The 13,275-nt window shown below is 36.7% G+C and overlaps 1 protein-coding gene across 3 annotated transcripts in view; it reads right to left on the bottom strand.

Annotated features, from left to right (window-relative positions):
- BDP1 (B double prime 1, subunit of RNA polymerase III transcription initiation factor IIIB) overlaps positions 1-13,275 on the bottom strand; it is a 79,351-nt gene that overhangs the window by 53,048 nt on the left and 13,028 nt on the right. For all 3 annotated transcript variants that reach the window (XM_065905761.1, XM_065905759.1, XM_065905760.1), the window contains exons 8-12: positions 10,821-10,875; positions 8,960-9,103; positions 6,192-6,461; positions 4,908-5,055; positions 1,025-1,180 (exon numbers count right to left, since the gene is read on the bottom strand). In XM_065905761.1, coding sequence (XP_065761833.1) covers positions 1,025-1,180; positions 4,908-5,055; positions 6,192-6,461; positions 8,960-9,103; positions 10,821-10,875 — 773 coding nt within the window. The remainder of the gene's footprint in view (positions 1-1,024; positions 1,181-4,907; positions 5,056-6,191; positions 6,462-8,959; positions 9,104-10,820; positions 10,876-13,275) is intronic.

The following is a 13,275-nucleotide window of genomic DNA, read 5'->3' as shown; positions in this document are numbered from 1 at the left end:
AAGGATATGAGGATATAAGACAAAAACTTGCAAAACAGCAGGTATACTATTCTACCACTAAGTTTTTGAAAAGAGTGAAAAAAAAATATGTACTTTGTGTATCTGTATTAGCTTTAATGTCCGTTTTTGGTTTTTTGGGTTATTTGTGTTTTAATCTTTGAAAGAATGTCAGAAATAAGTAACACTGTTTACTTGTTCGGGTAAATGGGGACATGGTAGAAGAGATACTTCACTAAATAACTTCTTGTACTTTTGAATGTTTGAACCCCAGGAATATACTGCCTATTCCAACGACTAGTTTCTAATTTTATTGGAAAAAAATAAGTCTTGGGAATTACCTGTAGTCCAGTAGTTAGGACTTTGCACTTTCACTGTGGAGGGCACAGGTTTGATCCCTGGCCGGGGAACTTAGATCCCACAAGCCACTCAGCCAAAAACAATTTAAAAAATAAATAAATTTGATTCTCAATGTGACCATGCTTTACTGAAAATAAAAATTCATAAACTAAACAAACACTTTTTAAGCCCATCTGAGGAGACAAAAAGGAAATCTGAATTTTTGAGATATCTTTTCAAGAGTCTTGCAGTGCTTTTATTGTTTTTACTGAAGGTATTAATTTAACCACTATTTTCACACCAGCAAGCACAACACACAATCTCTTTAAAGTATCAATATCAAAATCTACTACTTTGACAACAGGTATGAAAAATAACTCAGACCAAGTAAAAGTTAAATCTCATAGCAAATATTTACGTTTCCAAATTATTTTAGAATTTCATTGTAAGATACCACTTTCCTATAACTCCTATCACTACTATATATCAGATAAAAAAGATAATCTTTCTGTAATGAAATACAAAAGTAAAAAATTTTGATGTCTCTCAGTCACAGTACAATTACATACTAAATGGTCTATAGTACCCTCCTAATCCCTTAAGAAAACAACATTATTATCACTTTTTAATGATAAATTATCAAAATTTTAAACACAAACTTTAAAATCCTACCATGTAAAATACTTACAGTGATTTACTTTTTAGGTCAAAATCTCTTTCTTCTGTACAACTACTCTCAGCACTCTTCACCTCACACGATGCTCTAACTCCGCCTTCTGATGAAGGCAAGTCTGAAGTGCTTGATTCTGCAGTCTCAGCTGCTACTGATACGACATCTTGTTGACTACGAAGGAAATGAAAATATATTGGGGAAAGAACCTTTTAGTAATATACATCTTCTACTAATCATTTAAAAGATTTTTTAAGATATACAAAGTGAAAACTTTGGAAGATGATCCTTCATATCACGGAATAAACAAAACAGGTATTTGGTTTCTCTAAGAAACCATGTTATTAAAACACTGTACCTCTGGAGACAGCAACAGCCACAGAACAGGGTTAAGTGCTGAAGAAGTTACAAAATGAACAACTCTTAACTACACGGTGTTCACAAATCAAATGTATGTGTGAAGTTTAGGAATTATTTCTCATTAAAATTTATCACCGGTAGTCCTTCATACAGTACTACCGCGTTACCCGAGAGTCATGGAAATCAAGGACACAGTTGCAATACGCACAAGTTGCAGTTCACAGTACACCATGGAAGGAGAGGACTGCTGTATCATGAAATATTTCAACAATAATATAAATAATGACTAGGTAGTGGCCAGCATTCAGTTTCAACACAAATTCACATTTAGCCATGCTTTATTTTTTGCTGCCTTTTCTTTTTTTTTACTTCATGGAGCCTTTTGTCAATAGAAGTATTTAATGTTATTGCAGTTGAATTTATCAATTTTATCCTTTAAACTTTTTGCTTCTTATGTCTTAAGAAAACCTTGACATCTCAAAAATATTTCTCTACAGTTTCTCTTAAAAGTTTTAAAGATTTGCTTTATATATCTCATCTTTAATCTATGAAAGTCACTGCACAGAGTAAAATAGGGATCTACTATCATTTTTTTCATATCTAAACACCATTTAATGAATGGTTAATTTAATCTTTACCTGCTAATTTCTTTTTTACCATATATATTTCTTTTTCTTCTTATCTATTTTTATTGAAGTACAGCTGATTTATAATATTGTTAATTCCTGTTACTCAGCAAAGTGATCTGGTTACACACACACACACACACACACACATTCTTTTCTTACTATTCCTTTCCATTATGGTTTATCATAGGATATGGGAGATAACTGCTAATGCTACCTCTGCCATCTATCAGATTCCTAAATTTCTCTTCCTAGATTCTACATCCAGTTCGTCTCAACTTGTCCTTTCCCACTACCACACTTTTGATCTAGCTTTAGAATAAGCTAATACATTTCACCTCCAAAGTTGTTTTCCAAAATTGTCTTTACCATTCATGACCCTTCACTCTTACAGACTTAAGAATTATAGAATCAGCTCACTGTTTTACAAAACCAGTGGGATTTAAACAGTCATAACAGGATTGTTTTCCCCCTTAAAAAAAGTCATCAGTATCATTTTGTGCATAGTCTATGAAGTTAGTTGTGTGTCTGAAGTTAATAGATATCTGTCACCCAGCAAGTTAAAGACCTGAGGTCTATGGCTTGTCTTCAAAGAATCCATTAATCTTCTGAATTGTGTGAACAAATTGGCATGTGTGCATACATGTAACTTACATGACAATAAGTGGCTTTCATCAGATTTTTCAGAAAAGGGTATACAGAGACCAATGGATCAGGAAAAACAACCAGAAATATACCCATGCATATACAATCAAATTATCTTTGACAGGGTGCCAAAACTACACAATAGTAAAAGGATAATCTCTTCAACAAATTATGTTGGGAAAGCTAGAAATACACACACACACACACAAGAAACTGGACCTTAATCTTATACAGAAAAATTAACTCAAAATGTATTAAAGATTTAAAGGTAACATTTTTTCTTCCCCTTTCTCAGCTGTGCCGCACAACTTGTGGGATTTTAGTCCCCGGAATGGGGACTGAACCCAGGTCCACTGCATTAAAGGTAACACCTTACAGGATAAAACTAAAGGAAAACAGGGGAAAAGCTTCATAAGATTGGTACTGACAATGACTTTTTTGACATGACACAAAAGGCACAGGTGAGAAAAGCAAAAATAGACAAGTGGGACTATGTCAAACTAAAAACCTGTACAGTAAAGGAAATAATCAAAAGTCAAAAGGCAACCTGCTGAATGGGAGAAAAGATACGCAAACTATGTATCAGACAAGGGCTTAATATTCAAAATAGAAAAGAAACTTCTACAACTTAGTAATAGAAACACAAATAGCTCCATTAAAAAATTGGAAAAGGGTGCTTCCCTGGCAGAAGTTAAGGCTCCGCCCTTCCACTGCAGGGGCAGGGGTTCAATGCCAGGGACCTAAGACCCCACAGGAGGCTGCAAGGTACAACCGAAAAAGAAAGAAAGAAAAAAACATTTTTTAAAAAATTGGAAAAGGAATTGAATACACATTTCTCCACAGAAGATATACAAATGGCCAACAAGTATTTAAGTATTTAAAGAGCTCAATATCACAATCATCAGGGAAATACAAATCAAAACCATAAATTATCATCTCACACCTATTAGAAGCTGTATATTAATTTTTTAAATGTAATTAACTAAAATATATTAATTAAAATATACAGATATTAATTTTAAAAAAAATAAAATAATGCAGGCAAGAATGTGGAGAAACTGGAATACTTATGAACTCTGGGTGGAATGTAAAATGCAGCCACAATAAAAACAGCATGTGAAAGAAAGTGAAGTCGCTCAGTCGTGTCCGACTCTGCGACCCCGTGGGCTAGCACACCAGGCTTCTCCGTCCATGGGATTCTCCAGGCAAGAACACTGCAGTGGGTTACCACTTCCTTCTCCAGGGGATCTTCCCAACCCAGGGATCAAACCCAGGTCTCGCACATTGGAGGCAGACGCTTTAACCACTGAGCCACCAGGGAAGCCCAAATGCAGCCACAATAAAAACAGTATGAAGGCGCCTCAAAAAATTTAAAACAGAATTATCATATGATCCAGCAATTCTCCTTCTGAATATTTATCCAGAAGAACTGAAAACAGATCTCATAGAATTTTCTTCAATTTCATGTTTATTGCAGTATTATTCATAACCAAAAGATGGAAACACCACATATATTCACTGACAGACAAACAAATAAAGTAAATGTGATACATACCTACAAAGGAGTATTATTTGACCGTAAAAACAAATCTTTTCATATGCTTTAATATGGATGAACCCTGAAAACATTATGCTAGGTGAAATAAGCTACTCATAAAAGGACAAATATTATGTGATTCCAAGTACTTGAAGTATCTAAAGTAACTCACAGAAACAGAAAGTAGAACGGTGGTCAGCAGGGGCCAGAGATGGGGAGGAAACAGAGTCACTGTTCAGTAGATAGTTTCAGTCATGCTGCACAGCACTGTGCTCATAGTTAACCACATTGTACATTCTAAAAACTCACTTAGAAGAGTAGATCTCATCTTACGTGTTTTTTACTGAGAGTAAAAACAAACAAAAAACTCTCAGCAGGATATATCACATTCAAACAGCCGAAAACCAAAATTAAGAGAAAATATTTATAGAAAATGATAAACCTATGCAAACATTAACCACAAGAAGGCTGTCGTGGCATAGCAAGCATCAGAACAAAGAGCAAGACCAGGACGGTATCACACGAGTGATGCAAGGGTGGTTTCACCAAGGAGATTCAACAATCCTAGAAATGTACGCACCTAACAAAGGAGCTTCAAAAGACATGAAAAAAAAAAAAAAAACAGAACTGAAAAAGAAATAGGCAAATTCACAATTACAGGTGGAGATTTCACACTCCTCCTTCAGGAACTGTGAGAAGATGGAGACAAAGTGAGTAACCATACAAAAAATACCTTGATGAAAGAATAGGGTCAGTTCTTTTCTCGGCGTCTTCACTAGAGGATAAACCCACAAGGTCATCTGTGTCCTGTACACAGGGAAACTCTTGTTCCTTACCGGCTTCATCTTCATTAATCTCAGGACTTAAAGACAGGCCTTTATCTATTAATACAAAATGCATGTTATTATAAAAATGAAAGCAAAAACATTTTAAAAAGCACAAAGGAATTCACATACAATCCTCTAAAGTAAGGATTATGAAATTGGCCCAAAGTGCAATTTCTTAATAGTTGAGCTAATTCTCCTTTATCTGTAATATCTTTAATCGTAAGCCACAAAAGAACATAATATTATGATGCCTATAAATTACACTATGTCACCTATCAGGATTCACTTAAAATCTTGGTGAAGCTGAACCACATAAAATTTAAATTCTACAGAAAAATTGTTCTGGTCTGCTACTATCTTTTCCTCCTCTCTTTACTTGGTTATCTACTTTAAGTAATCTGTATTACTTAGATATAGTAATATATATATATATGTATGTATTCACATATATAGTAATCTATATATGAACTCTTAAAGAAAGAGACTAAATGTCCCTTAACTCTTAGCTCTCATTTCCCAGGAACTCGGAAGTGTCAAAATGTCTACATTCTCGGGAGGTCAACAAAGAAAACACGGAGTATTTATTTCAGTAGAGCTTCCCAGGTGGCGCTAGTGGTAAAGAAACTGCCTGCAAATGCAGGAGACAAGAGACACAGGTTCAATCCAAGGTCCAGGAAGATCTCCTGGGAGAGTACGGGGCAACCCATTCCAGTATTCCTGCCTGAAGAGCTGCATGGACAGAGGAACCTGGCAGGCTATACAGTCCATAGGGTTGCAAAGACCTGGAGCGACTGAAGCTACTTAACACATACACATCCCTTCTGTACAAATTAAACAACTTATTTTGGGTTCATAGAGGGGCTCTGTAGAGGTAGGACATGAAAAACTGTGATTTATTAACAGATACAGTACACATTTAACTATATACATGTGACTTGGAACCTTATTAATATGAGTACCTAAGAGGTAACACTTCTCAAAGATAAAATTTAGAGGAAAAAATTCATTTAACTTCATTTTTTTAAACAACAAACTATTTTTTCTTTAAATTAAAAGGGTTTAACACAGTACCATGAATACAGAACCAATGAATACTCATCATTAGCTGCTATTAATCAGAAAGAGCACAGTTAAGTTATACACGTCTTCACAAGTAATATAGGGGCTGTTAAAATATGTAATAAACTTACTTTTGTGTTTCTCTCCTTTAGAAGAGCCTGGTTGAACAGTGGCACTTCCTAAAAGATGCACTTCTTGTTCACTACCTTCACCATGATTCTTTCTTCTTCTTTTCTTTTGATTTACGTCTAGTTCTAATGCATTCTGTTCTGAATTCTGTTCAGATAAAGTCAGAGACTGCAGTTCTTCTTCAACTGTCTGAGCATCCTTTTGCGACCTTCCTGAGTTTGAAATTTTAGGGCTCACAGACTCATCTCGATCATCATTGGCAACTTTTTTCACTGAAAGTAAGAGAAATTATTGTAACTAGAAAAACAACCTATAGAAAAATGCTTAAAGGTGGAGAAGATAAATACTTAAGGATGTCTTAGCAAAAATTTAAAGACAACTTAAACTGTGCAATAGAGAATGATTAAGTAAGTTATAATACATTTAAGCTATAGAAATCTAGGCAGTAAATAATGAGGTAGCTTTATATGCAGTAAAGTTTAAGATTTCAAAAATTGTTGCATTTAAAAAATCAAGTTGCAGAACAATATACACAGTGTCATCTCATTTTTATTTTAAAGAAAACAATTACATATATTCCAAGACACAAACATATATAGGCAAATTATAGAAAAGAGTTACTATACTAACTCAAAGGCTTCTCTGGTGGCTCAGATGGTTAAGAATCTTCCTGCAATGCAGGAGACCTGGGTTCCATCCCTGGGTCAGGAAGATCCCCTGGAGAAGGGAATTACAATCCACTCCAGTATTCCTGCCTGGAGAATCCCATAAACAGAGGAGTCTGAGGGCTACAGTCTACGTGGTCACAAAGAGTCGGACACAACTGAGTGTTTTCCACCTTCATACTAACTCATAATTTACTAATAATTATCCCTAAGAAAGCTGAAGAATTTGACTTGAGGGCAAGGTAGGAGACAGAGTTCAAGAATCTCATTTTCTGTATTCTTTGTTTTTCAATGAACAACCTTATTAGCAAAGATTTTTAAACAGTTTCTAGTGCTTTTCTTTGAAGATATATTAATAGTTAACTATATCAAAAAGGTAAAATAATGGGGACTTCCCTGGTGGTCCAGTGGGGAAGACTTCATGCTCCCAATGCAGGGGGCCCAGGTGTGATCCATGATTAGGGAACTAGATCGCACATGCTGCAACTAAAGATCTAAGGAGATCTGAGTGCCACAACTAAAGCCCAGCACAGCCAAAAAAATAAATGAATATTTTTTTAAAAAGATAAAATAATAAATTACATTTAAAAAAACTAAAAATAAAATTCAATGTCATTTGTGAAAGTGAAAGTCACTCAGTCATCTCCGACTCTTTGAGACCCCACGGACTAGATGGTTCATGGAATTCTCCACGCCAAATACTGGAGTGGGTTCAGTTCAGCTCAGTCGTGTCCAACTCTGCAACCCCATGGACTGCAACACGCCAGGCCTCCCTGTCCATCACTCATGTCCACTGAGTCAGTGATGCCATCCAACCACTTCATCCTCTGTCGTTCCCTTCTCCTCCCGCCCTCAATCTTTCCCAGCATCAGGTCTTCTCAAATGAGTCAGTTCTTCGCATCAGGTGCCCAAAGTACCGAAGTTTCAGTTTCAGCATCAGTCCTTACAATGAATATTCAGGACTGATTTCCTTTAGGATGGACTGGTTGGATCGTCTTGCACTGGAGTGGGTAGCCTTTCCTTTCTCCAGGGGATCTTTCCAACCCAGGAATTGAACCCAGGTCTCCTGCACTTCAGGCAGATTCTTTAATCTGAGCCACCAGGAAAGCACCTTTGTTCCCCAACCTGTGATCAAACTCATGCTCCCTGCGTTGGAAGGGTGGAGTCTTAAGCACTGGGCCCCCTCACATATCTCATTCCCACATGATGCTGGGAAATCAAGCACATCCGTGTGGCACGTGGATGCCTGCCCGCTTCCCCAGACTGTGACCTCTGTGTCTCCCCTCTGCCAGTTTTGCTCTGCATTCTTCCGCTGTAATGAGTCACAGCTATTTGTATAACATATGCTGAACCCCGTGAGTCTCAGCAAATAATTGAATCTGGGGGTCCTCTTGGGGTCCCCCATCACAGACTCACACAGTCCTAGGTTGAGGTCTGCTGCTGTCACTACTAACACGTTAATACATTAAGAAAAAATGACAGGATCTCTGAGGTTATTTCTGGGTTATTAAAACAAAAGGAAAGGGTCTGGGATGTACAGCTAACACATAAGGTTCCCTATAGTTCAAAGATCCTTTAAATTATAAGATTATAGCTAAACATTGTCCTCAGATCAAAATTCAAATACTTAAGAAAATATAAGCCTAAAAATAAAAATACCCACATATAAAAAATTTCCTACCTGGTATAAGTCAACATTAACCCTCAGAAATAAGTTGTGCTCAAACAATACAATTTAGTCACAAGCTCAAAGTATTAGAGTTCCATTTTTCATTATATTAGACTTTTAAGCCAGATTTGATTTACACAGAAAAATAATAAGTAAGCAAACATGACACCTCAAAATTCTGAAGCTCCTGTATTAGCTACAATTATGCCACAGATACAAAAAAGATGTCAAACAGCCCAGTTATATCAGTTATAAAATTATAAAGGGAGCAGCTGTTTGTGGCCAGTTAACTAGAAGACTGAAGAAAAACCAATTCCCTCCAATCAGATGACTCAATGATCTCGACTACCTGAACTATGTATGAATGCCCTAAGACTTTAGGGACAATACAGTAAGTCTATTCTTACTAAGTAAAATAACTCTTTTCAATAAATACCTTTTACATTTTTCCGTGATTTAGAGGACTTCTTCTCCTTTGAACTCTGATTTTTAACAGATTTTTGTTTTCTTTTCTCTTCTTCGGCAAGAACTTTCTGAAGCAAATGAGCAAAAAAATCGAAGTCAAAAGGGCGCTTTTCCTCTGTTTAAAAAAAAAAAAGAACCTTCAAGTTTTTATTTAAAATAAAAAAGGAAAAGAACTTCTAAGTTTTAATTTTTCTTAAGTATCATAACATCAAAAGCAAATGAGCTTATCAGCAAGGGAACAAACAACTTTAATCACTATAGTACAGTCACATAACAGAATCCCACTGAACAATAAAATAAGATGTTCCAGAACAAGAGAAACTAACCTATGATGATTCAAATGAAAAATGTGGTTGCCTGGGTTGGGATCTGGAGTGGAAACTGACTAGAAAGGGGAAAGAGGGGTCTTTCTGGAGTGATGAAAATGTTTCATGGCCTGTTTAGAGTGGTGGTTACACAGGTGAATTATTTATCAAAAGTCAAACTATAAATTGCACTGTGCATAATTATAAATATACTTTTTAAAAACACTGGAATGACTAAGAAGTTCTCAAAAGCCTATCCACCCACTTCATGCCCTCACTTTATTACAATGTTTCACTATTAACTCTACTCTTTCAAATATCCGCAGAGGAGGAGGTAAATGAACGTTAATCAGGACCATTCCACTAAATACCCATTAACAGTAAAACAATTTCTACTATAAAGCACCAAACAGTGAATTTTCAAGGTTTAGAACGGTCTAACAGTGACTCCACACCCCATAAAGACTGTTCGCAGATGTATGAATTCTTTTTGATTAAATGCAATGAAAAGTTTCAAGACCACTTCTCTAAAGTGGAGAGAGCTGAGGACTACAGCATTCCAGATCCGCCAGGAGTCATTCCCGGAAACGGTTTCCTGAGAACTCGATACCACATTCATAAGGTGCAGTGTCCACCCATCCACCTTTGTGTCTATACTCAGAAAATAAACATACAGAGCTACACAATCTAAGTACCTCTCTTTACAATTTTTTCTAAGATTAGCACTACAGCAAATGAACACAGAACACATTAATCATGAAATGTTGGTAATTATCTTCCAAACAAAGAATACAGGAACTACTTCAAACAGTACATTTAATTCTGTTTTTCTTTACAGATCCCTTGATGTATTTCTCTGGACTTAAACAGAAACTAACAGCCTCATTTTAATGAGGTTATTAGTTAAAAACTGAAAGGTATACATCATTTCTTCAAATCAGGTATAACGTCAAATGTCACACCTTTAGACAGACCTTCCCTGAATATCCAAACTCCCTCTTTTTTTATTCTTAGCAATTAATCACTATCTGAAACTATCCTGCTTACTAATTATATTCCTCCCCCACCCACTTAGACTTAAGGCTCTAAAAGCAGGATTCTCATCTTCCCTGTTCACCATGATATTCTCAGTGCCTAGCACAGGGCAGGTGGTCTGCATTATTGATTGAATAATGGATTTACATTGTAAGGAATCATTTAATAGTGTCATCCAGAAACAAGGAACTTCCTCAATACAGTTCCTCCAGAATAAACAGCATTTACAAGTGGTTTCCTCAGTCCCTCTAATTTCTTGGGACTCAGAAACCAGCTTAATCACTTCTTGATGCTTTAGTTACTCCCTTGCCTACAAATCTGTATCAACTGCCAGACCTGAACTGCTAAAAGAGAAAAATGTCCAATGCTACTCTTCCTACGACAATATAGGGAGATAAAACAAACCTAAAACACACTGGAACCAAAGATAAAATACTGATCATTTGTGGGGCTCTTCTAACCATCCATTCTTAAAGAGGCGTTAATACTTACGGAATGCCTTGTCTATTCTCCATCCATTTGTTTTCTCTTCACGTTTAAATTTATTCTGTTAACAAAACAAAACAAACCCTATGGTAATTTTCTCCTGTTAAACACGTGAAGATTATGTTAAAAAATTACATCAAAGTAAAATTCTTATAATAGCATATGATTCTCTAATAGAGAATAATAAATTACTTGCTAATAGGGAAATTACTTAAACCCTTAGCTTTTAAAAAATAGAGATGAAAGATTTCTACTAAGCTCTGTGCTCCTCAAGATCAAGAACATGAATTAACAATGGAAGCTGGATTTACAGAGGACAGAAAATAAAAAATAAAGTTGACTAGCACAGAAACAGATCACACTGTGATCAATTAAGCTAACTAGTATTAACTCTTTAAAATTTAGTATACTTATATCAAAGTTAAACCTCTTATATTTTTATTCTAATATGTTTTTAACAGCATGAAGGGGAGACTGTAAAGAAACAGCTGAGAAAAACCTTGAAGCCGGCCAAGTTTATCTTTAGAGCCTCCTTTATATGGAGGAACATTCCCTAATGCTTTCCTGAGCACCGAAGAGCCCCAGTCCCAATTTTACTCCAGATTACCTTCTTTAAGATGGAGACGGTTAAGGCTTAAGGCTCAATGCATCCTAAGATCTTCAGAAAGTCTGAGGGCATACACATACACATCCTAGGGGAGGGAATGATTAGCCAATCTCTCCCTTTACAGATCAGTGCTCTAAAAGCTTTTATTAAGAATACAAAAATCATATTATTGAAAAAAGATAGAGAAATCACACACAATATCCTCTTCACTGACCCCTTCTTCCCTCCAAAAGAAACTACCCACTAACCTGACTAACGCGCAATCACTTTCCTGCATTTCCTTACTGTTCATCATCCAAGGGCACATCATTAGGCTCTATAGTTTAACCTTTTCTATATTTTCTAGTATTTTGGTCATCTGATGAGAACAGCTGACTCACTGGGAAAGTCCCTGATGCTGGGAAAGATTGAGGGCAGAAGGAGAAGAGGGCGTTAGAGGATGAGATGGCTGGATGGCATCACTGATGCAATGGACATGAACTTGGGCAAACTTTGGGAGTGGTGAGGGGCAGAGAGGCCTGGTGTGTTGCAGTCCATGGGGTCGCAAAGAGTTGGACACACCTGGGCAACTGAACAACAACATTTTTTTATATGACTAACATTTTTCAATCTGTAGATTATTCCTCTTTTCCATTCTTCCTAACCCTTATTACCAAGTAAAATAGAAGTTTCCAATAAGATCATCTTTCTCCCTTAAAGATCATATTATTCTTTAAACACTTCCTCAAAAGTTAACAAAAGTCGTATCTACATATAACAGAAGTCACATAAAAAGTGACAGGCTACAATCACTAAATATCCTGAAGAATGCCAATAGGCTTTAGACATTATTCAATTCTAAAACACAGCTACAACATATTTTATCTAATTGAGAATCTAGTCCAGAACAATTTAAAACTTTTAAGAATGTATTGATATTAATCATTCTTTTTTAGGCCTCGTCATGCTTGTGAGATCTTAGTTCCCTGACCAGGGATCGAACCTGGGCCCCAGCAGTGAAAGCACGGAGTTCCGACCACTGGAACTCCAGGGAATTCCCTGATATTAGTCATTGAATTCATGCAGGAATCACTGTAAGCCAAATTCCATGATCATAAAATAAATCCCATAACTTCCACTTCTGGCCTTGACAAAGTAACTGGTAATGGATTTGTTGCACACATCCAACCCACCATAAATCCTTTAAAACTGAACAAAATAAACACATCAACTATTTTTAAGCGCTGGACAAGACTACAATCCTGGGAGAGCAAGAAGACCACAATTCCACAATCCCAGAAACAAGGGGAACACAAAAGATACACCAGCTTTCACCCTGACCCTCTGCCTGGGCTAAATTTCCTAACCAATGGAAGAGAGAGAAAGGCCAAACAGAGCCCAGAGATTCCACTGAGCTGAGGAAGTAAAGTACCTTCGGCAGCAGGTTCTACAGAGAAGAGAGCTATTTAAAGAGGAGTGTCATGAATCTGGTAGAGGTATCCCATAGGTGGCTGGTCTACATTGGGGTTCCGTATGCCCGGAGCATAAAGTCTAGTAGAGAACAGCTACTACAGGAATGGGAACAGAAAGAAGGCCCTAGAAGACACGTAACATAGGGAGCTGACAGGGTTCATCCTACCTGAATGCAAAGACTTTGTTTAACACCCACGCATCCACCTCAGACATGAGAACCACCCCCAGTTAGAGACAGGGATCACACCTTAGAGCAGCCTTCTCAGTCAGGGCTGGAGCAGGAGACTTAAGCCCCAGTGCCCCAAGGGATCTGCTATATGGAATGAATTATCTTCTTCCCTATGTATCTAGAATGGTATAACATGACCGTTCTTGGAAAAATCAGAAAACAGTAACTCAAAT

The sequence above is a fragment of the Muntiacus reevesi genome, chromosome 14 (genome assembly GCF_963930625.1).
Source record: "Muntiacus reevesi chromosome 14, mMunRee1.1, whole genome shotgun sequence".
NCBI classification, from domain to species: Eukaryota; Metazoa; Chordata; class Mammalia; order Artiodactyla; family Cervidae; genus Muntiacus; species Muntiacus reevesi.
This window is presented reverse-complemented; position numbering and strand designations above follow the sequence as displayed.